Source organism: Antrostomus carolinensis, unplaced genomic scaffold, assembly GCF_000700745.2.
Source record: "Antrostomus carolinensis isolate BGI_N321 unplaced genomic scaffold, ASM70074v2 scaffold44075, whole genome shotgun sequence".
Taxonomy (NCBI): Eukaryota; Metazoa; Chordata; class Aves; order Caprimulgiformes; family Caprimulgidae; genus Antrostomus; species Antrostomus carolinensis.
This window is the reverse complement of record NW_010316557.1, coordinates 6,946-31,782: the sequence shown is the minus strand read 5'-3', so window position 1 is coordinate 31,782 and position 24,837 is coordinate 6,946. Positions and strand designations below refer to the sequence as shown.

The 24,837-nt window shown below is 39.1% G+C and overlaps 1 protein-coding gene across 1 annotated transcript in view; it reads right to left on the bottom strand.

Moving 5' to 3' along the window:
- Nucleotides 1-1,177: 1,177 nt before the first annotated feature.
- The window catches only part of TCERG1 (transcription elongation regulator 1), a 30,599-nt gene continuing 6,939 nt past the window's right edge, over nt 1,178-24,837 (bottom strand). Inside the window, 17 exon segments of the mRNA XM_029085045.1 lie at nt 1,178-1,534; nt 2,761-2,861; nt 3,119-3,202; nt 3,790-3,969; nt 5,173-5,355; nt 6,172-6,336; nt 10,619-10,769; nt 12,889-13,007; nt 13,369-13,458; nt 14,433-14,568; nt 15,038-15,122; nt 15,930-16,090; nt 16,654-16,742; nt 17,887-18,002; nt 19,301-19,501; nt 20,788-20,850; nt 24,503-24,745. Of these exon segments, the coding sequence (XP_028940878.1) occupies nt 1,333-1,534; nt 2,761-2,861; nt 3,119-3,202; nt 3,790-3,969; nt 5,173-5,355; nt 6,172-6,336; nt 10,619-10,769; nt 12,889-13,007; nt 13,369-13,458; nt 14,433-14,568; nt 15,038-15,122; nt 15,930-16,090; nt 16,654-16,742; nt 17,887-18,002; nt 19,301-19,501; nt 20,788-20,850; nt 24,503-24,745 (2,369 nt within the window). The 3' untranslated portion in view covers nt 1,178-1,332.

Here is a 24,837-nt window from a genome sequence, read left to right as displayed (position 1 = left end):
TTAAAACAGCCATAAAAAATGCATGGCTTCCTGCAGGGACGCACCAAGCAGAGCTAAAAGAAATTCATTTACTGGCAGAGCGGGGCTATGCTGTGCTCTCACGGCGCGTGGGCACGTCGCCACAACTCCCACCACAGCATCCTGCCCTGGGCACCTTCCGTGTCCAGACGTGGCCATCTCCTATTTAAGCAAAATACTAAAGAACCAAACTGGAAAATACTTTGCACGTCTGCTGACCTGACTGCCGCTGCTGCAGTTTAATCCGCTGTGGCACAGTGCCTCGGGCGCTGATTCGCCAAACACAGCCAAGAACTTAGGCGATGGGACTTCAGTTGTTTGCTTTACTCGTAAATTCACAAGTCCAACAAAATCCAACAAAACCTGGTATTAGGCCTGTACAATCCATATATAAAAAGGGTTGGTTTATTGTAGTTCAAATACATAAACTGAACAATCCCAACATTTCAAAATTAAACTTTAGAAACACAAGTTTAACATTCAAAACAGGAGTATAGTTTACAAGAATTGCCCAGAGGGGAAATCCACAGTCTAATCCAGAAGTATGTAAAGATCACTTTATCGTAAATAAAAATGTGTTTATACAACCGTCCTGTTCTGCTCCGGTAACCACTGTTGTTATATTTCCAACTTTGAGTAAAAATTATTAGACAAATCTTCACTTGGGCAGAGCAACCTGATTTTGCTTCTAATTCATGGGTAGGGTAAGGAACAAAGCAGACCTGTGAACAAATTTGATTTGGTCTCTCAGTCCTAATTCTCCTCTCTCAGTTCTAACTCTGGCTTTAACGGATTTAGTTCCATTCACAAGGTAAAAGCAAACAGAGAATTAGGACTTGTGTTTCCAGAACGCAGTCTTCAGTCATCAATAATTTAAGCTCTCAGACAGCGTTTCACCTCCTCAGCCAGGGGCCATGAGGAAGCTGGTGGCACACACAAAATACAAGTTCAAACCACAAGCGCGATCATCCTTAAGACTCACGTGTATGACACTGCTGAGAAGAATGCCTCCAAGTACCAGACACCCACACCTCATACACAGACACTGCACTGCTCTGAGATCTGAAGTTACCAAACACAGCCCAGAGGTTTGGATTTTTGTCAGTCACGCCCCACAGAAACTCATAAATACCTTTAACATGGGGTTTCTCCCCCACCCCAGAGACCATTTTATGTTCACAAATGCTGCTTCTTCCTCTGCTCCTCAGGTGGTTTCGCAATATATTAAGGATAATGTGTATGTATAAACCTGACAGATGGCTCATGCAAGCTTTTTGATTTAACAGATACCCTTGGCTCAAGAGTATTTCCTAACTATTTTGTTGTTCGTCTGGTAGGCTCCGAAGCAGTGGGGGGTGGAGGTGGGCCTCGACGGTCCAGGTCATCTACGTAGGACACGATGAGCTTGCGTCTCTCTTCCGGTACGCAGTCAAGTACCAGGTATCGCTTGTCGTTCTGCAATATCTTCTCTACGTCTTTCAGGTGCTGATCTGACTCCTGGATCAACTTTTTGGATCTGAAAGCAAGAGTAGGAATTACCACGTGAGAGCAGTCCAGGACACCCAGGAACCCATCGTGCTCCCGGCGCCGGCTGCTACGAGCTCAGCGCAGCTGCCCTCATCCTAGGAAAGCACAGGCAGAGTCAGTGGAAAGGCAAAGCAGGGAAAGGGAGCAGGGATCTGGGTATGTTCTCAGCTAGAAAGATGCTGCTTTAGGTCAGGACTAGGCACATCAACAGCACTCTATGCACAGCAGTAAAGGCTTGTTGCCTCTGTTTGTGCTATGTTAATTAAGTACCATAGAAGCCTCCCGCCTGGCTGCAAAGGCCTTGTACAGAACTACATGAACTAGATAAATGCTAAACAAATGGGTGCCCCCCCCAAAAAAAACCAAACCAAAAACCAAACACCCCAGAGTTTTCAATTCAGCCTCTAAATGAGGCAACAATTAGAACTGGGATGGGAAGTTTCAGCTATGGTCCAGCTTGATTGATTAACTGTGTCCACAGCATCAGCTCAGAGCACAGCAGCATCCCCTAAAGCCAGAACTCCAATACATGCCAGCGCTGACTGCAGGGACCACGCGGTTCATTAGGATCCAGAGACCTTAATTTCACCTTCTCCTTTTTAAGTGAACTATTTCTGATAGGAAACTTGTTTTAGTCCATACTCAAGATTCTGTATCAGCCTTACCATCCCCTGAAACCGAGTGAAAAAGTCAAATGCTTTGTAAATCTCCCCACCTGTAAGGCACATCCTTTCAATGAAGTCCTCTCACAGAAACCAGGCATATGGGTTTTTAATAAAATTTCAATGGAATCAATATTTCTTTGCTGTCTACTCCAAAGTCCTGAAACAGTGTCCTCACTTCAGTGCTGATCCCTCCTGAGCTAAACCAAGGACTAACACAAATGCAAAAGATGGCCCTCACCACAAAATGAATTTACCACCTGACAGCTTAGAGCACTATTCTCAGAATACTGTTCTGAAGCCAAAAAGAACCTCACACTTGTGTTGCTTTGATTTTCATTACTTGTCAGTCAGCAGCAGCCGTGTCAAAACAAAGCAAAAAGAGGTCTCTAGCTGCTGCAGACTTTTGGTTTTTAACAGGTTATGAAAGGTTGTAAAAGTGTAACTTAGACATCAACTTATGCCAGAAGAAAAAACAAGTATCAGTTTGTTGCCATTTATATGGAAAAGCACAGTAAAAAAATCAGTCCTTTGTTGACATGATGCTACACACCTGTACGTTATAAATTTGGTCTCTTTCAATAGTGTTCGGAAGTCAGCTTTGGCAGTAATGTATTTGTCTCTAATGTATTCCTCAAACTCCCTTTGTTTTTTCTGAAAGAAAAAAGATCAGCTTAAAACATTGAATGCAGATTAAGTACTTGATGCAACTTAACATACTGAACATAAGCAATAATTACACGTTAATTATATTTTTCCTTATCTTTTACCTTTTTAATTAAAAAAAAAATATCCCATTTAAACAGCAGTATTCTGTTCACCTAAAGCAGAAACCACTTCAGCAGCCATTAACTTACTTTCTCTGTATCCTGTACTAAACAAAGTCAGCAACAATGATGCAAACCTCTTACCCTGTCACTTGAAGAAAATTTAATGCACCTTGGGTCTTCTTTAATGATCTTTTTCACTTCCTTCCATGTAGATGTTAAAGTTATCTTTCAAAAGAAGCAAAAATAGTTAAATTAAAAGAAAATTAGATTCTAAGAATACAGAATGTAAATATTACCACATCTGAAGTTTTTAAATACCTCCCAAGTCCACTGACAAAGTTGTTGCTGTATTTTTAAGTTTTGATTATTTATACTACTACATTCACAGCATTACACAGAATAAAAGTTCAGATTCAGTAGCTAAAGCAGGAGAACATCAGAACAGACGAATTTGCTAAGATTATATACTGATATACATTGAGACAAACACAGTGGATATCTGAAAGAACAAGATGCCACTTAGTAAAGAGCATCAAATAACTCTGCGCTGAAGAAATGTAACGTCCTGCAGAAGATAAAAAGATCACTGATTACAAGTTCAAATGTAAATGAACTGCATGTTAAATCAAAATAACACTCAAGATAAGGAAACATAATGCACAGATTTTGTTATGAAGAAGAAAAGATACTGCTGAAGCAACTGGGCCCTGGAAATAAAAACAAACAAATCAGACTGTGTGACACGAAAGCAGAAAAAGATAAATCACAATGGGCTGGCAAAGATTTGAAGTTTGGATATATACAGCTCTTACCGCTGAAGTTTCATCCAGAAGTTGTCTGAAGTGTTCCCTCTTCTTTTTGGTAAGTGCTTCAATGTGTTCATTAAAGAGCTTTTCTTTCTCTTCTCTTTCTAGCAAGGAGCCAGATTCCCATCGATGATCTTTGCGTAGAGTCCTTCTGGTATCAGACCATGACACGTCTGAAGAACGCACCTGAGCCAAAAGATGATTATTTTTTTAAACCACTTTTTCTACAGTTCACTGGTATTTCTAATATACTTCTCAGGGATTTTTTTTTTTTATTTCTCTTGTTTTAAATTAAGGTTCAAATCAAAGATTAAAAAAACCCAAAACAACTAGCTTTTAAGTAGGAGACATAGTACCTTCCCCACAAATACCAAACAGGCAGCGGCAGAAGGAATTACTCTGCGTCAGTTCAAATGCAGACAGAGATACCCCACTGACCTGGCTGAGTGTTCTCTCAAAAAGAAAAATCCCACATGCTCCACGCTCCTCCTCTGTGCCTAACATACTGTATTAACTGTAAGTGGTCTGGAAAGGCAGCTTCACAGACAATTACCTCCAAAGAGACACCAGGAGCTTTGCAGTGCCTTGCTCCTAGCCCAGAGAGCATCCTCAGGGAGCTGTTGCTTTACGTTACTGGCTGTACCCACCTGCCCCTGTAAAGACTTCGGTGCTGAAACGTGGAACCGAGCACTAGTAACGTGTTTGGATTTCATATCTTACACCAGGGAGCAAGGGCATAGTACACATGCTGGTGAAAACTCATTTTGCTAACCCTGTTCTCTTAACGGGACAAACGCCACACAAACTGCTGTCTCACAGATCGGCGTGACAGGCAGAACAAAGTAAACATAACGGAGCAGAGAAACGGGACGACAGAGGGGCTGCATTAGGAGCATGAGGGAGAGAGACAACGCAAGAATGTAGGGACTGTGCCCAAGGCCCAACAACAACTAATCTTCCAACAGACACACAGAAGTTTACAGTAGCATGACTGAAAATCTGCCATCACCTGTGAGACTGTGGAGAAACAGAGCAGTGATAATGCTACCCACAAACTCCCTGGGCAGGACGCCAGAGCGTGAACCCCAAATGCAAAGCGTTCCTGAATCCCAAATGCAAAGCGTTCCTGAATCCCAAATGCAAAGCGTTCCTGAATCCCAAATGCAAAGCGTTCCTGAACCCCAAATGCAAAGCGTTCCTGAAACCCAAATGCAAAGCGTTCTCTTCCAACCAAGGCAAAACTCCCAACAGTGAGTGGAGGGCAGTGGGAAGAGGACAACAGGATTCTATTTCTATAGAACATAACTACAAATGCCAAAAGCTTTTGCATAGTGCAACAACTGGACAAAGAATGCCCTGACAAGCTGAGAAAGCCTGTCCATATCTCACCATGTCAGACAGAAGCGCTTTGAAGTTCTGTATAGCTTCCTCCCGTTTGTGCTGCTCACGTTCTCTGTCAATTTCCTTGGTTTGCTCCGAGCGAGCTTTCTGGACTTCCCTTTCCCGTTCACGCAAACTTGCCTCAATGCGAGCTTGTCTTTCCAGCTCCTTTTCTTTTTCAGAATCTAAATTCTGAAATGTAAGAACAAACCTTTCTCAATAAAACAATACAACACCTTTTATATTTTCATTAGAAAGGTAAATAAATTAAAGGGTTATCAAACTAGAGGCATCTCAGAACAAAATACTTCAAAGAGATTTGAGATCTAAGGATTACAATGCTGAAGCATTATAGGGTTTACATGGGGGAAAGAGAAGTTTGGTCACAACACTGATCACAGAACAACTCTTCTCAGGAGCAGGTTGTTTGTGTACAGTGAACAATGGGGGACTGGGGGAGAGGGGCATCACTATTTGTTAGCCCAGTTTTACATTCTCAACCATCACTTGTCTGGAAGGGAAAGGTAGGAACATTGGCTTAAGAGAGAAGAACCAGCAAAGGAACTGTGTATGAACCATCCATATTCCTGAAGGAAGCTCAGCTGATACAAAAAAAATCTCAGCAAAGGAAACTCTGCCCATCCTGGTAGGAAGGAATCAAAGTGGTGTCTGTATTTTCTGAAGTTTTACAGCCATTTTTACAACCAATGGCTTTACAGGAGCATGTGTCTCTCTGCTGGATAAACTCTCCCAAATACCCTGTGTGTGTGGGCACACGTGCACATGTGTCCCATGAACATCTGCAGCAGCACCATCACCAGCAGTAGTACTTTTTAAGTTTCCAGCTGCCATTCTGGGGTACTTGTACAAGTAACTGTGGTATAGAACTCTCTTTAGTGTGGAACTAAAGCACGTCTTAGTCTATCTTCTGGTTAGTTCCTTCACACATTAAAAGCAATGTGACCAGCAGAACACCCACAGTTACACTTCCCAATGCCACAGGCATACCTTAGCTATTTTTTCTATGTACTGTTTGAAAAGGTCTTCCCTCTGTGAAGAGCTATCCACTGCTTTGTAACGGGGGTCAGTCTCTACTTTGTCCTTCACTTTGCTCCAGCGAGACTGACTGTCCAGGTGGTGATTAGCCAGTAGCTCAAAGAAGTCCATTTTGATCTGTTTTACAAACAGAAACAGAAAAACAACACTTGAGAACGCTACTTTGATATCCAACAGTTTGCTCTTATGAAAAGAGGAATCAACTTACCTCCAAGAGAGGGAAGCATATTAACATTACATACCATTACAATTTAGAGAAATCATTAAAACTCTGAATTTAGACATAACCACGTCTAAAATTCACTTCCCCTTGGGACAATTTTGCTAAAGTAGATATATTAACAAGATCTGCTGCATCTAAGATGAGCTATATTCTTTAAAGAATGATTCACGAATGCAGTCTTTATTATTCTACCCCAATTTAGGCTTCTTTTTTGAGCTTTTATATATATATATATATATATATGTATAGATACATCTCTCAAAGTTACTGATTCTACATTATAGCATTTTGCAAATTAACTCTGCAGAAGCTATGCAGTTTTAAACAGGGCTCTAGTATTTATGGATTCATCCTCCAAGTGTACAATGAACAGAGGTAAATACTTTGACCTGCTGATGAAGAACAATGTCTTAAGAAGAATCAGCCAGATATGGCGATTAAGTAAATTACAATTAAGATGGATATGCACATATATATATATAAGTTTAAGGAAATGTTTTAGTCTACTTTTTCACTTGGCAATGGCTTGTCAGCACTCTGTCCTTAACAGCAGCCATCGCAAAGGGCTGGCAGAGGATCAGGGACATTAGATTTTTTTTATCTCCAGCAACTAGACACACATTTTAATCCAAACTCCCAGAATCAGCAGTTGCACTACTGTGCCTTTATTACATCTCTTTTCTGGGGTAGATGATCTCCCTGTTCCTGCTGCACTTTAGGTCCAAGGTATTCTCTCCTTTTTATTTCCACCATTTCATGCCTTAGAAGTCAGACTTGGCATTTAACCCTCCAGCTCTCAGAAGCAGAGAGGCGAGGGGCTGGGTCACCTCTCTTGCCAAGAGCCAGGGAATGACTCCAGGGACTCCACAAGCAAGGCGAAGCATGCTGCCTTCACAGCATCCCAAACCCTGCTGGTCCACACAACCAAATCCGTGGTTATGGCACGCTAATTAAAAAACCCAAACACCTAGGAGAGGAGCTGGCTGTTCATTTTTTGCTACTCATCTCCCTTTCTCAAAAAGAAAACCACCAAAAGCAGTTTACCTGCAATACACTAAGGGGGAAGTGAGCAGATGGACAGGTGAACAAACTCTGGCTTGCCAGAGAACTGTCACATCTTGATTCTCTAAAAATGTGTTTCGTTACAGAATGCAAGAACAAAATGAAGATCAGAACCAACGTTCTGCAGGCTTGCCCACCGATAATTTCAGTTCTTCACAATATTAACATGTAAACATCAAAGGTTTTATAGGCTTTTTTCCTCTACTATCTCAACAGAGAGATTAAGATAGTAAGAAGAGATTAGAAAACAACTGGTTAGTGCCAGTGGGAGGTTGCTCTACAGCACTATCACTTTTTCTTAAAGTAGCTGAACAAAATGCTAAGCAAACTGTTTATTCATTGTAAAATTAAGAATGTTGTTTCAAAACATCTTAAAACATGCATGCAGTATCAAAAGTATGAAGCTTTCTAAGCCATGGCATTAGAAATATCTGTTAAAAATCAAGTGATTCCCAGATGTTGCTACAGAAGTCTGTAAAGTAAGGGTATCCCAAAGCTTCTGCACAAATCATGCAGGTGCGTATGTATATTCCACAAAATAAAAACTGCAACACTGCTGGAAGCACCGTGGCACCAGCTGCAATAAAAACCAGAGGTAAGCACACACCATGACCTGCGGGAAGGTGCTTCCGCGGGAGCCGCCGGCAGCAGCGAGCTCCTGCCCGGCTGTACCGGCACCAGCTGGGCCATCCGCTGCTTCACAGCAGCCCACCTCGCAGAGAACCAGGAGGGTACAGCCAGCTCCCTCCCCAGAAAAACAAATGAATGGCACTTCCAGGCCTTTAATGCTCTTGAAGCCTGGGTTTAACTTCTGTCGTTCGCAACGCAGATAGCGCAAGTACTGCAATTTCATTTTCAATTTTAAAAAGAGGTAAAAACTTGTAAAAAATAAGTCAAAAACATCTCAGCAAGGAATAATCTTTTAAGATCATAGCTCTATGATGCTGCGAGTTTAGTGTATCTATACACAGTAAGTAGCTCGACTAAGTAGAGTATTACATGAGAAAACTTAAGAGCTCTTGGTGCAGGGCAGATGGCAGATGAGACAGCGTCAGCACACTGGGCTGTTTGCAGCTGAACGTTTCAGAAAGTCTAGGTACAGGGGGACATGAAGCTCATCTGCTGGCACAGCCCCTCTCAAGGACGTGGAACAATGCAGCGCCCTGGGAAAGCACAGGAGCAGCCTGGGCAGCGCTACCAGGTCACAGTCTGTTCCCCGATATCCTCAAACCCACGTGTCCTTCCTCATCTCTGTCACCTGAGAAGTATTAGGGTTGTATTTTCTCACTGAAATCAGCCACGTGAATCAAAACCACCATCTGAAAAGCTGGCTGCTCCGTCACCATGCAATCAGTTGTAACTCAATGAACCAGAATCAAAATGTTGTATAATTTAAAACCCTTACGTTAAAGATTTCTGTAAAGTTGATCCTCCTTAAATAAAGATTTTGGACTTTTAAAACAGACTGAGAAAGCTTCAGGTTAAATGCTTTAAATTTTCTTTTATGTTTTAAGCACTTTCAAAATCAAAGGAAAATAAGACTGAAAATATTTCAGGTGTATTTAGAAGTCTTTTTTTTTTTTTTTTTTTTTTTTGGCAGTTAACACATTGCAGGTACAACTCTCATCACTTCACAAGGTAAAAAACTAAAAAAATGTAAAGTACCGGAACTGCGGGAGGCTAAAGTCACCACACAGAGATACCAATTCTTTCCTCACTAGGGAATCCCATAATATTTGCGTGTCAGTGATTGACAGCTGTCAGACTGAACTGATTGACAGGCCGCACAGCACATAACTGTAAAGTCTATCCACTTGTTATAAAACAGAATACATAAAATGGTTACAAAAGGCTTTTGGAGAAAAAAAAAACATTATTTCAAAAGCAAACAAACACAATCTCTCTTCTTTTAATTTTTCAACTTTAGAACAATCATGCAACAACAAAACAAGTATTTACTTTTCTTTAAAAGTCTTCAACTGCACTATTAAGCTGCAAGAATGCTTTAAAACTCCACATTCATAATCAAAATGCAGTATCTAAAAGTCTAGTTTTGAACTACATCAGTTCTCCTCTGAAAGCACAATCATTTATTGAGAATATGAGCATGAAGTCAACATTTGAAAAAAATTGAGTACAGAATCAAATTAAACCAGAGCACCTAGATTAAAAAAAATATGCAAAACTTGCTGAATAACGAAACTGTCCTCAAATCTAACCTGTTATTCAGCATTTTTCTCTTCTGCAAGCATTCTTAGTAGGTGAAATTTGCAATAACTTTATACTACAAAATAAATATTGTAGACTTTAAAATGTCAAAAATGATTAGGCTTTAGAGGTTATTTTCTCCATTCGCACAACACACAGGGACATTTAAGGAAGTGGCTGCACATTTTGGTGATAATACTTGATGCCACCTCCACGGTAGCCTCCTTCCCCAGCGGTGAAAGCCTGCTCCCTGCTATTGACAATACGGTCAAATGACATTTGGAATTCATTAATCTTTAATAGCTGACCTTTAATTCTAATAAGCAGCAGTTTATACATCAGATATATTTACTGAAAGATTAAAAAGTCACTAAAAGTGCTAGCTTTTAGATGGAAAGAGAAAATATGGAAGCTGTTTGAAATTTAAATGGAGTATCCTACAGAGAATTTCAAGTTCTTACTGCCTCCACTGAGAGATCAGAGAGGTAACGGCCAGTTCTGGGGTTTCCAGCCAAACAGGACAAGAATCCTTTTCCTTTTAATGCTTCAGGATAATATAACTTAAAAAAAAAAAAAATAAAATCAGGCATTATTCCAGTTAAGAATATAAAGTTACTTGCTTAGAGAAATGGAGGAAAAAAAGTGTGATTATTTAAGTAAATTAAGCTTCACAAATGAACGTAAGTTCAATCCTATATACTCTAAAAGTCGGTATACCTGCAAACTTCAAACAGTTAGTTCAGAAAGACCAAAGGCACAGCTGTGAAGCGTTTGCACTGAAAAACCTCTATGAAAAGAGAAGGACCGTGTCTCAGAGAAGGCACGCTGGAAACCAAGCACTGGCTTTGTCCCATCTCACTCAGACTCACACCACTCACACTGCTGGAACTTAAAGAGTCACCTTACCTTCTCACCTCTGGTCTTCGAATCTTCTTTTTCCTTCTTTCTTGCCGCTGTGATAAACTCATTAAACAAGGCCTCTCGATCTTTCATCTTTTCAATTGCCTTGAATCTCGAGTCTTTAGCATGCTTGGCTGCAAATTCACTAAAAGTAGTTCTGCAACAAAATGGCAAGTGAACTCATTTGGCAGAGCTGTCTTTGCTGGGAAGCAGGGTCAGCAGAGAAATATTTCTTCTGCTTGAATACATGCCAGAGCACAATTCAAAAATAATAATAATTAAAAAAAAAAAACCCAACAAAAAACCCCACAACATCCTACGGTCTCACTATAGAGATGCTTGATCAATGAACTATATAGAAAGGAGTCAGGTTTAGATGAAAGGTTTTGTTAGAGACTTACAGGGGGGTTTTTTGTTTCTTTGTCTGAATAGAGCTACCTGCAGAAAGTGCAGGTACAGGAAGAGAGATTACAATGCAACCAAGAAGAAGAAATGAAAAAACTCAGTTGTCTACAAAAACCTTCTTTTCGGTGGGTAAGCAGTTCAGCCACCAGTCTGTCCAGGTATTTCACAGCTGTGAAACTGAAAATTGTACGTGCGTTCACTTGCAGCCAAACCATGCTAAGAGTTCACCAAGAAAACAATCTGTTGGCGTTAGTCACAGTAGAACACTGGCTGAATCAGTTTTTCCTCCCACAGTGAACATTGTATTGCCTAATCTTAACACACACGGAGTTGAAAATATTTTAAACACTATGGGCAGATGCAGCAATACTGGGCTTTCAACCCATTATCCCCACAGCACTTCCCTGACTGTTCTCTCACCTCCAGGGCCAGATTCCAATCTGTGCAGTAGGTATAGTACTGCCACTTACCTCGAAAAAAAACACTATTGTGCTTTTTCCAAGCTCTGATGCAAATCTGGCCCCAAGAATACGTGAGACACTTATAATCATACGAATGTTTTCATCACAGCATGGAAATAATTAGACTTGGAAAATCCAGCCTACTGTTGCTGTAGGGTAAATTGAAACAAGAAGGTAATTTGGTAGCTTATTCAAAAAGATTAGAAAGTGAATGTACAGCTATATTGAAGAACAAGAGCTGTTTAAGTGAAGTGGAACACAAACTCTTGAGCATGTTGGACTGAGATAGATGATAAAAAACCAGTCTGGCACTCACGGAAGTACAGCAATATCTTTAGACAAACACTGAAACCAGAAGACAAAGGATAAGATTAAACAAGACAGTATTTCAGCTAGAACGCTCTTTCCCAACCCAACTCATAATCAGATCAGAGTCAGTCCCAATGTGACACACCGGAAAAATCTTGGAAGCTCAGGATACTAAAGCTAACATAATACTCCATGTTAGTTAGTCTCTGAACCATGTATTAGACCTATTACTGATGAACTTCCTCTTAAAACATTTCCACGTCTCCTTTCTTCCCAGCCTACTACTGTTGAAACTGCTACCCGCATTAAATGAGCAGACAGGTGCTTTAAGCAAGAGATATCAATCAGGTTCACAGTAATTTAAAAATTAACACAACACTGTCTTCCATCAGATTTCCAACACGGGTCACTGTAAAAATTAAGTTGAAGCGAAACAAATGAGTTGCTATTTCACTGTAAAAGAATTTATGCTAGATAAGCCAAGAGATGCTGAAAGAGAATGCTTTAGAGCTCATCTGGTGACATAAGCACGTATTTCATGAACTCTAAATGAGAAAGCTGTGAAACAAACAATTCTAGCAATAAAATCTTGAATGTTAGTACATTTACTGTCACCTTGGTATTATCACTGCAAGTAGGTCTGAATGTGAGGGGTATGTAATAATTCCTATATTAAAGCAACCAGAACATTCTATGATAATATTATTATTATTAACATAGTTTGCAACAAGAAAAACATCCCTTCAGTCTCACCCCCAAAACTGAAGAAACCTCCCTTGTACTTCTCAGAGACTACTAATATCCTTAAGAACAAACAAGATTATTAAAGAAAACTTGTGGTGGACCACGAGGCCTTTCTCGCAATTCAGACAGCGTGCTGGGGATTTCTCCAAAATTACTTAAAATATGTAAATCATTATAAACCACGAGTTCTATTATTTCATGGGTTAGGTGAATACAAGCAGGCAAAAGAAGATTTAAACAAGACCTGATGATTCTTCTCCTCTTTACCCATTCTAAAAGAGGTTAATGTACCTAATACCACCCAACATACTGCATTCTAACAGAGCTTAGGTATACTAACAAGAAAGAAGCTCCTACCTTGGGTTAATCTTTGCTTCTTCCATCATTTTCTTGAAATCTTCCTTGGCCTGCATTATTTTGTTTTTCTTCTCCTTGCGCTCTTCTTCTGCTCGGGTTTTCACATACTGATCAAACACCTACAGAAACACCAGTCACTGACATAAAACATACAAACCTGAGGCCACACAAGCTCTAGGCATAGGGAGGAAAAAATCACATTTCTTTCCTTTTCTCCTATTTCCTTTTCTCTCACCACAGAACCAACATGGATGAAGTAGAAGGGTTGGGGACTCTTTGTATTTGAATAAGCAAATCACTCCAATCTGCTGAACATGCAGGGTACTGTATCTAACCAAGTAATCTGAGACCTGTGAAGAATTTTCTTACACATTAATGCTCTTAACATTTTTCTTTTTTTTACAAAAATAGCAGAATGAGGGTTTAGATAAAGCCTGTAGGAGCTGTGTCTGGACAGGGAGTGAATTTGACTTCTTTTACCTGTTTTCTTTCTTTTGGGTTGAGAAGTAAGTAACGAGGATCAAAAACTATCTTGTGTAGCTCTTTCTCCCATGTTGAAAAAGCAGAGACCTTTAATTAAAAAAAGTAAAATTATAACTAATGATTAAATTTCCTCAAATATACAGAAGTTGTATGGTTTTGTTTGAAAACTATAGGACACCTAATGAAAAGAGGGAAACAAACTTATTCTGATGTTTTCATCACTAATAGATAACAGAGGCTGCCATAGCAAGTTTCAACACCAACTGGCTCTGAAAACTTCTAAATAACAACACACACTTAATTACTACTACTGTGTAACGTTAAAAAACCAAAAAGTCTATCGGAAGAAAGCCGTGGGATTCCATGTTCTCATATCCCATGCCTGCTCTACACCCTTCCTAAATGTTAGGGCTGTAAACAGTTCTGCTATGAAAGAGATCAATTTAAACACATTCAACCTCATCTTAAATAAGCTTTATTAAAAATATCCCATAAAATCCAGTTATGGAAACTAAATGAAATCTGCATAGGCAGCTGGAACCACTTACATTTTTTTAAAGTTGCTGTGTAAATTTATATTCCAATAGCCTAATTTATCTATCAAAACTGATTGATATCAAGCAGATTTCACATTCAGTTAACTAAAAGCAAGTCTCCCGTTTAAGGATAAGAATGTACAGACTACAGTGGAACTTACTGCTTTTCTCATGTAGGAACATTTCCAAAAACATTAAGGATATGTCCAGCTTGTGTGTTCTATTTATTTTCAACGGCAGCTTTCAATTAGGTACTTACTTAACTTGGGAAAAAAGTTAAAAAACAAAACAAAACTGTCTTGGTACTGTTTAATTTCAGTTACTTAGAAATAAAAGTTTTGCTACAATTGTCACATTCTTTGAAACATGGAGTCTCATACCGAACGCACCCATTAATTAGAAGAAAGATGAGATTGTTTTCTTTACATAAAGCACTGAATTCGCTAAGAATTAAGACCTCTGCCTGAACCTCCCCCTCCCTCTCTCCCCTTCTCACACATACACACACACACTTATTTCTCTGACCCCTCTTTCTAGAAGCATGTCCTTGAATTGTTTCATCCGAGCCTCCAGAGGGACAATGGCTCTCTCTCGAGCGGCTTTAATTTCTGCTTCCATAGCAGCCTCCTTCTCTGAATCAATATCTTTGTTATCATCTTTCCTAAAAAGGAAAAAAAAAATTAAACATACAGTATAACTTGAGAAGTAACAGGTCAACCCTGTAGGTCAGAAATTGAACTAGACCAACACAAAATGGATAGAACCGATTACTTCAGAAGCATACGCAGGCTTACAAATCATGAAAGCCTTTCTTTGAGACTTGGGTATGAATGGTTTCATACTGGAAGAGCTGGAGAACCCAAGGTATTCTCAAAACTCTCAGTGCCAACAAACGACTACAAGAGGTTAGCACATTCGGTTGCAGTCAATGGTCTCTCAGATGCGCAACACATTTTACAGTAGCTGCACTAATTTTTCTTATCTCCTGTTTGAGACCATGAGGCCCTGTGAAGACACCATGGCTAAGGCAGTTAGTTCAAACCAAGAACACCTCACAACAACTGCTCAAATGAAAAGAAAAAAGTTATTTCATCTACACAGACCACTTAGTATTGAAAAAGCAAACTTACTTGCGCTTTTTAATTTTAATAGGTTCATCTTCATTTGCATCCTCTGTAGATTCATGCTCTTCTCTAACTGTAACAGATTTCAATAGTAATTTAGATTTTATCTTTATGACAAGGTTGTAATCACAAATGAAGCCTTGTGCAAAAAAATTGTGAGGATGTGTGCAGCAGCGACGTATTCTGACAAAGGAAGACCTGTGGTTTTCAGTTGCTTTCAGAACAACGCTACTGGAATTTGGTGGCAGGACTAACGGACTCATGGCCAACTTTGCATTTAAAATGACAAGCACTGCTTATTTCCAGGGCAAAAAAACTCAGGCTAAACAGTCTAATGAAGCACATTCGGATCTCCTGATTACCTACTTGCACTCTGCTCTCCTCCAACTACCAAGCCCACATGTCATCCCAGGGTCATTACTAGAGCTCATGCCAGAAAGAAGTCTCATCTCAACAGCCTCTTGAGTGTTCTCTGCTCTTGGCAGCTGTTTCCAAAACTGTATTGCAGTTCTCTAAGGTAAATCCTCTTCTGTGAGAGACCATTTGTACAATATGATTCACCTTTTCTGGCCCCCAAATTCCTCTTGCTTATAAACCAAACACAGTCCCTTTTTTAAGTCAGTGAAAACTGGGGTTTTTTTCAGTCTGTTGGCACTTAGGAAAAAAAAAAACAAACCAACTTATTAGTATCTACTTTCTTTTTTTTTTTTTTTCCCAAAAGGACTCTATAAATCTGCATCCCTACCAGTCTTCTTAAATTCTAAAACTATATACATTTTTCAGTATGTCCTTAGATATCTCTCAATTATTTCTATGTTACTAGCTTTGGAAATCAACACAAAAAAAAGTGATAAATTATTTTCAGAGTTCTTAAGAACACAGTAAGATGGGCTCTTACTAAGTTTTTTTCCTTCTTCCATTCCTTTTTTGTGAGGAGGCTCTTGAATAATTTTGTCCACGTCAGCTCTTCCAATCAGGTCATCTGGTCGGTCCCACATGGAAAGACGCGTGGTAGGGTTATAGAAGAAAACACGTTCGTCACCAGTCCACACCACACACCTAGAAATTTAAGTCAGACAGGAAGTCTTGTATTATCTTTGCCTTCATTCATTCTCTATATCTGTTACTGTACCCAAAGACCCAGGAAGTGCAACAGTCACAGACAGATCCAGGTTATACTTACTGCTCAGCTACCAGACATTCCTACTGTCCAAATGGAGCACTGATTATTGCTTTTCCCTGCTAGCAGGTTGGAAATGCAATTTTAAACATGCTTTTTTATCAGGAGCTGCACTATATTCAGTTCTTCTCTAGAAAAAGATTTTTTTGTGTCCAGTATTTCATACCAGATCAGTGGCAGACGCGGGGGGCTGGGATATGGAATCTCTACTGGTAATGTACCTCACAGGACTGTGGCAGAAAGACTGTACACACCCCACCACGTCATGAGTGCTGGCACAGCACAAACAGAGCTGGCTGGAGGAATCCTACGTGATTTGCGACAGAAAGTACCAAGAATGGGATCTTCACACAGTTACTTGTTCTAACTACCCTGCAACCCTCCTGGTGGCTGCAGCACACGATGTTTCAGTCCTGCAGTAGCAGGGAAAGCCGTCACCTACCATGGGGTTCCGGGAATAGGAGTGGTTGCCACCGGCTTGGCCTTCTGAGCTGCTTTTTCTTCTTCAGTCATTTCTTCCTCTTTTGGCTCCTCGAGGAAAAAAAGAAGTTACAGGACTGGGGCAATGACAGCTAGCTAGTTATTGATAATAAAGTAATGAACTTGTTTTAAAAAAGCAAATGTATTTTGAAACAATGCTAACAACCAGCTCACAGTTACACTTCGTCCATGCTTAAAACAGAAGCATTAGAATTTCAACACACAGACACATAACTGCTATTCAAAAAATCTCAATTTAGAAAACCTCTAAGTGTTTACTTAACTTTTACTTCAATTAAACATTACTTAAATGCCTTCCTAGATCTGCATGAATCCTTGGATCCAGGCCTGAATACAGGGGCAAGGGTTTAGTTTCTCACAAAGAAATTTTGATTTATTCTTAAAATTAATTTACTTGAAAATGAGACACAGAGTACAAAACAGTAAAAAAATCTGCAATAACCTTTTTATCAGAAATAAGCTAATGAGCAACCACCTCAAAAGTAAACAGGGTAGAGTAGTAATAAAAACCAGCAACTGAACCCTGTGTTTTTGCCTACTAAGCTACATTGAAGTTCACAGAAATCAGTGAAAACGTTTTAATTGTTTTTCAAACACCTTAGCATCTTCAAGAACTATGCTTTCTCAGCATGACAAAATCCCTTACAAGAAAAAAGTCCATTTTTACTGCAATGTAAACCCTACAGACATTTTCTAGGACTTGTGTTCCTAAGAGACTAAACTGATCAGTTGTAGCACATGGAGATCATGTAAGCTTTGTTTCAAAACTGTTCAAAAAAAGTAAATAAACATAGAAAAAGCTATTAAAGATTTCAAACATTCACAACACGTTTCATTTCTCTGAACACCTTATAATCAGCAACAGAACATCACGTCTATGTAATTAGCTAAATTTTTTCCCATATTCTGACTAATTTCTTAATGCACTTACTCTGTATTTTTCTTTTAAATATCCTTTTCTCCTTATGTAAAAAAGAAATAATTTTTAAAAACAGGAAAAAAAAAAAAGCTACGAGTCCAAAGAGGAAGGCTTTCAAAATCACCCCAGGAATTTAAGAACTCAAATTACTAACCATGTCTCCTGTCAATATGACTGGTCTACAGATGCATCCACACCTGTAGGATGTAGGATTCAAAATGGCGATACTGACTATTTGGTTGCAAGGTCTTTTACCTCCTTTATAAGTTCTTTTATAGGTTCTTCTTTTGGCTCTTCTTCTTCTGTCTCCATTGGTAAAGGTTCCTCTGTGGGTTCTTTAATTGGCTCTTTAATCTTCTCTTCCATTTTTTCTAAAGAAAGATAGAATTTTCCTTAGTATAATTAACAAACCATTACAGAACCACAACAGATTTATTTTTATCAGTATGATTTTCTGAGCACAACAGCAAACCAAAACTTTTTTTAAATGTATTTTCATCACTTCCTGCCCTTCTTGGACTTTACAGTGTCTGCTTGTAAAGACATGATTATCTCCTGTACCAAGATCTGCTTGGGAGTAGAAAACAAAATACTGTAAGGCAGTCTATTACATCAAAATGCCAACCAAAGTGTATCAACTGAAACACTAATAAAAATATCAACCCACAGTTGCAACCAACAGTGCAACACTGAGACCACTTTCAGATTTGAAATGTTGTTGAAAAAAAAACAAAAAAAAAAGAAAAGAGAAAATTAATGGAGAATTGTCTGAGGATTGCTCTGTACCCATTTAAAAAAATTATAAAATGGATAACCTTTACTCAGCAAAACTGACATTTGCTGTCTTAGATGTTTTCACCTCATAAAAAGAAGACCTATTATTTAAACCTGAATTATTAGGAAAGATGGGTATTAATTGAACTAGCTAACTGTGTGAGCGTTCTGAATTTGCCCAAAGAAAGATTTCTTGTAACTGAAAAATTGAGCAGACAATAAAGGGAAGAACTATTTAGGTCCACTTGGTGCTTTGTTTTCCTAAGACTTTATAAACTGAATAAAAGCCACAGGATTTTTGCCCTTTCCTTCTTATTTATGATACAAGAACAATTTCCCTCCAATATAACATCACCTATGGCTATGTAAATATATAAACACAAGTCACAGAATACGACCAGAACATGACTTAGGTACGCGGACAGGGGGAGGTCGTTTACTTTTTCCTCATATTCCAAATCTGTTTATATACTTAGCTTTTGAAGATCTGAAATGTAACATTTCAACTATCTTCATTCTTTCCTGGTTTGCAGTCTCTAGAATAACTGAATTTTTCCTTTGCTTTCTATCTTTCTGCATTTGTGATCTTCTCAAACACGTGTGTGCTTAAAGGACTTACTTCATACTGGAGAGGAAACACGCGTTTACCATGCGTCACAGGATTTGGAAGCAACTCTAGACCCAAATACTCTTACAATTCAGTGGGAAACAAAGAAACTACAACTTTCAGACCCAAGAGCAACTCAACTGGATACTTATAATCACAATATCAAAATATTCTTCAGGGATTTAAGAGATTAGAAATACTCTCATTTTCAAACACAACCATTAACAGTCTAAGCAATTTTGCCCAGTGCACAGCTGTATTAAAAAGAGGGGGGAAAAAAAAAAGTACCTTTTTCTTTCAGTTCTTGGGGTTTTTCCCACGTGGACTCCAAAGTCCGATTGTTATAATAGTAAGTCTTTCCATCTGCTGTTTTGTACTCTGTCCACTCAGAGACTGCTGTTGCTCCAGCCAAGGTAGCAGGTGAGGCGGCAATAGCGACCTGAGGATGGATCATGGGTACGATGGGAGGGGCCATGCCCGGCAAGACACCTGCACAGAGAACACATAGAAAAGGAAAAAAAGAAAAGGAAAAAGGAAAGAAAACAGTAAGTGACAATGAAGCACCTAAGAACCAAAACCTAGCGCTTTACTGACTTAATTTACAAATAATTAACCTATATAAATAAATACAGATTTTTTTCAAAATTAAATTGGAAAGCAATGCATTGTTACTAGATTTCCTTCCTGTGTCTTACAACCCGTAATGCCTGTATCACCAGGCAAATCAGCTTTTTATTTTGAGTAATGTGTAACTGCACATTTGCTTTAGTTCTTCAGAATTAAGTGCTCTATTTATTTAAGAAGTCTTTATTAGAATCTCTATAGCAAATAATATTTTTTTTAAATCTACTCCACTGCTTAGTTGTGCTGTCATTTTAAAAGATATTCCTACTGCTCTTGAAAAAAAATACAACAGTGGCTTGAATCTGAGCCATATAATATGAAGTAGAACTCTTAAATCCTGACTTTAAAAAAAGTTAACATTAATTCAGAGCCTTGGATAAAAATTGATGAGAATGAAATAATTTCAGATTGCGTGACAGTTTTGTTTAGTACTGCAGACTGATTGGAAAAAACATTTTATTCACATCCTAAAGCAAAAGAAAATATCCAAAGAAAGCCAGAATGTCTTATTATCCTATTATTTCTCTACTCATCCCAAGGAAATGGATCTACTGAACATATTCTGAATGACAAGTTCTAGGAGAACAAATTGGATAGTACTAGAACTACAAGATCATAATTTTGAGCTTTTAACATCTATTTTTAAAAGTCTATCTTTTTAAATAATGGAAAAGCACACATTATACATTGCCATAAAGTATTCTCAGTAAGTGAATTTTCTTAAATCCATGATTTGAAAAATTAATACTAAGACACACGTACACACACACACACACACCTACATGCAAGCACAATCATGTCACTGCACATGTGGAAGTAGGAAAAACAAAAATCCACACACAAGAAACTAATAACTAAGAAGTATGGGCATGGAGAGATTCACACTTATTACAGAACTCAATGATGACGGAAAACTCTGTACTGGATTTTTCTTATAAAACAAGCTGACACTAACAGTTACTTGGGAAAGTTATTTCCTGGCCAAATACGATATTTGCATTTATACTGGTTTTGAAAACAAAGTGTGTGTATAAATATATATATATATTCATTCAATTGGGGAAGCAAATAAATAAAGAAAAGATAAACAACAACATTCACTACCATGCCAACTTACAGACAAAACGAACTAAGATGGTTTTGAAAATTACCGGTCTTGGTGGTAGCGACTGTCTTTACATACGGGCAGCTGACTATTTGCATCATTGCTACACCTGTAAAACGGACAAGCAAGCATGTTGGAAAGCTGCCATTGTACGTCAGCTACCACGGGGAGTGGGGATGCTACGGATCTCCTGACACGATTTGGAGTGTCGCTTTCAGCCGGCACAGAGAAAGCCTCCCCCGGCAAGAAAGCCTGAACTACTTTTGCTCCAACGTTTTATGCCAGATCGAATGTGAAACTAATTTTAAGCCGCAGCAACAGTTTCTGCCAACATTAAACCAGTTGTTTATCAAATAATTGGGATGTCATTAAAAAAAAAAGGGTATTTTCAATGAAGACCCAGGGGTTTAAGTTCATTCAAGGGGGAACTCAGCTCTCCTTGTAGGGCAGTACCATGGGAAAATACTCTGCTGATGGTGCTGGTTTCCACTGAGGGCCTTTGCTCAGACAGATCCATCAGAGGAGCAGCAACAGCGTGAAACTAACGGCCTCTGCTATTCTCAGTCTGCTGCTGCATTTAGGAAGCAGTGGTAAGAGCAGAAGGACAGAGTTAAACTAGTCAGACCAGCAAGGTGTGGCGGGGTGAAAGCCGAGTTCAACCCGGAGGGAAAGCTGAGGTTAGGAGGGTCATTACGGGAAGGCTGGAGGTGGAAGAGGGGCAGGGAGAGTAAAAGCAATGAAGCTGCAAACAGAGGTAGACAAAGCTGCACTAGGTCACTGGCAGTCAACATTTCCTTTATTTTTCATTATCCAGAAAGTCACGAGCTGACTAATACTCTAAAAGCAGCATAACCAGCCCTTGACAAGGTAGTGCCATGCACTGCTCTGCTCTCCAGCTCATTAAGAAATGACACAGAAAGGCCACAAAGAGGGAAGCAGCTAATCCTCTTCAATTAGACACAAAATTCGGTAGGAAATTAGACAGGGGTAAGGGGAACACATTTTCAAAAACCTTCATTTTAGGATGTGGAAAGAAACTGTAGAAATTCTATGTTGGCCCAGTTCGGGTACTCAGAAACTGAAACACTTGAGAAACTTCCCCTGTAATGTTCTGTCATCCGAGGTTGGAAATCCTCCAGCACAAAGTGAAATTAAACCCCTGTGTTAAAAACCAAAGTAATTTCTATTTTTGTTTATTAGAAATCTAGTATGGAAACCATACAAAAATGCTGCCGATTTATTTTTTAAAAATTTTGTGAGAAGACAAAATTATAAGGTTTAATAATAATTTCAATGAAAGAATCCAAAACTAGTTTTATAAAAAAAAAAAGTATGAATTGAGACACAAAAACATTGACTCAAACAACACTGAATGAAGTGTTTGTCTAAATTTGGGGTGGGTGGGGGGTGGTCACGTTATGAACTCGAAAATTAATCTGAAAATTCGTTTTGTTAAGGAAGTTACAGCATGTCTTAAAACTGGGTCAGTATAAATAACGCCATCTGCGGGATCACTGAAATTAGAGATACTGCAGCGCAGATAAGACTTCGCAAATACCCAAGCTGTTTCCTCTGCCAAATTCTGTCTCAAACATACAACTAACTTTTAACATATGAATTAAGAGAAAGCAGACTTACTTTTTAAGATCTGAGATTACGAGATATCTATAATCAACTCTTCCATTGTTCCGTTTTACTACAGTATTAATACAGAGATTAAATTTGAAATCACTTGACAATGGTATTTTTCAGCTCTGCCTCAGTTACTCAAAAGCGATCTGGCTGATATCACACCTAGTGCTGACAGCCCCAAACATCCGTACAGTAAAAACTCATAAGCCTTTCTGACTTCACCTTACACTGCCATAAAGTCATTTTGACTTTTCTTTAGTTTCTTGTTACTATAAAATATTTTAAAGATTTCCTTTTCTTTTACAGTGTTAACAAACCATTACAGCCAACTCAAGCCAGAATTAGCTGAATGCAGTAAACTGATTTTATTCTGTAATCAGGCAGAATGACAAATTGGACTAGTTAGTGGAAGCAGGCTCTTCACTGCTAGGTATCCTTCCTGTGTGCTATGGGTTCCACCCAAAAGGCTCATCTCGCTGTGGAAACAGGAGAAGAGGCCAGATCTAAGACTTCCTACTGGGAAAGTTCTGAAAAAAATAATTTTCAAAATGGACTTTAAGAAGGAGAAGATCAATGTCCTTGCTCTGTCTTTCCTTCTGTATCACACTGCTCACAAACCTTTTTGACTGAGAGCTTATGAAAAAACCCAACCCAAGCACTGAGCCACTCTCGCTGGCGCTCCTCCCTGCTGTTTACACCCTCCACCTGACAGTTCACCCCTGGGCAGATGATTGTGTCCCCCATAGGCATGCAGGACCCCTTCACTCTATGCTGATCCCTTGCTGACAATGTCAAAAACTGCAGTTAAGAACATTCAGCTGACCACCTTTAAGACTTAACCCTTTTCATTAAACCTTATACATACACAGACATGGGAACTCTCCCTCTATCCTTTATCCAGTTTTTGTTCACTCTTGAATATCATGTTCAATAGTATTTTTTTCCTGTCTTAAAATAATGAGCACTTCACTGCAACTTTGCTTTTCAAGCAAATTGTAGATTAAAGGAGCTTTGCCCAGTTATTTTAGAAGACTAACCTAAAAACAACTAACAGTTGGTCCTCTCTACTAGTTAGCAGAACTAATACCCATTTTAACTACTTTGATGATTATACCCTTAATCAACAAAGTGTTCTAAAGGATTACTTTTCATCCAGCCAATCTGATGGAAGGTAAAGGTCTCCCCCCATATGTACTGGATCGATGTGTTAAAGGATGTCGGGAAAGAAGGTACCTCACAGAGCTTCTACAAAGAGTCAAAAATAGGGGGATGCTGCTCAGAGCTGCTCGTTTGCAATTCTTAATCAGAAACTCACTTGTACCCAATGCAACTGCAGCCTCAAACCTTCCTTTGCAACAGGAAATCATCGTTTTGTAAAAACTTAAGAAAATCTGACTGACCCAGGAACCAGTGGGCTGCCAGCTCAGATTTCTTCTCAACACTCTTTAAATCTAAAGCCTCTGAATAACACCCCAGCACCTCGAATGCCTTCAGTGTGGTCCTCAGCTTAAGCCTCAACATTTCACATAAGCACTCAGCATCACACTTGAGAGTTGCAAACCCAGAGAGCTGGAAACACCTAACATTGTTCAGGGGTAATGCATTTGAAAGGTAAGTTTTCCTGCTCATAATGATAATATTTTCTTTTAATTTATTTTGACTAAAATCCGTGTCCTAATATTTATGCACATGACTTGAGGCCTAAATCATGCAAGTAGAATTAAATTATAGCAATATTGCAATTAGTGGAATATAGTGCTACAATATTCTTGGTCACATATGGATTCCGTCCAGAGGCTCACTTTTTTTTTTTAAATAGGATGACAAAATAGACATGTGCCGTGAGATTAAGAAGTATTTAGTGCAATTTTTATATTTTCCTATCTTGTAGAAGAAATTTTTTTACACACGTTTAAATGCAGCTGTTTTCTGATACGTATATCAAAGAAGTCAAAAAAATTTCATGTTCTTTGCTAATTAAAAAGTCTGTCTGCTAACCCTGAATTCTTTCAAAAATACTCTGAGTGGAGAGGATTCAGGCAAGTTCCGTACACAGTGGACACATGAGTGCAAACAAATTGACAACATGGACATGTAGCGGACAAGACAATTACAGTTCGCCAATTTACCTGGAAGTGGAATAGGCATGCCAGGAAGGGGGACACGAAATGGAGGTACCATTACTGGTGGAAAAGCAGGAATTGCTGCAGTTGGTTGAGGTACTGCATGAGGAACTGCAGGAGGCAATGTCTGTGGGACTGGCTGGGGGACAGTCTGCACAGGTGTAGCAGAAGGAGCAGAGGTTGAAACACTGACTGATGGTGTGGCAACTGAAACACCCGAACTCGGGGTCTGGTCTTGTGTGGTAGGTGCTGATAAAAAAACACAAAGAACACCTTGTATCTTAGACACTACAATATATTTGCTGCAAACATACTGGCTCTCTGTTTCCCAACAGGTGTTA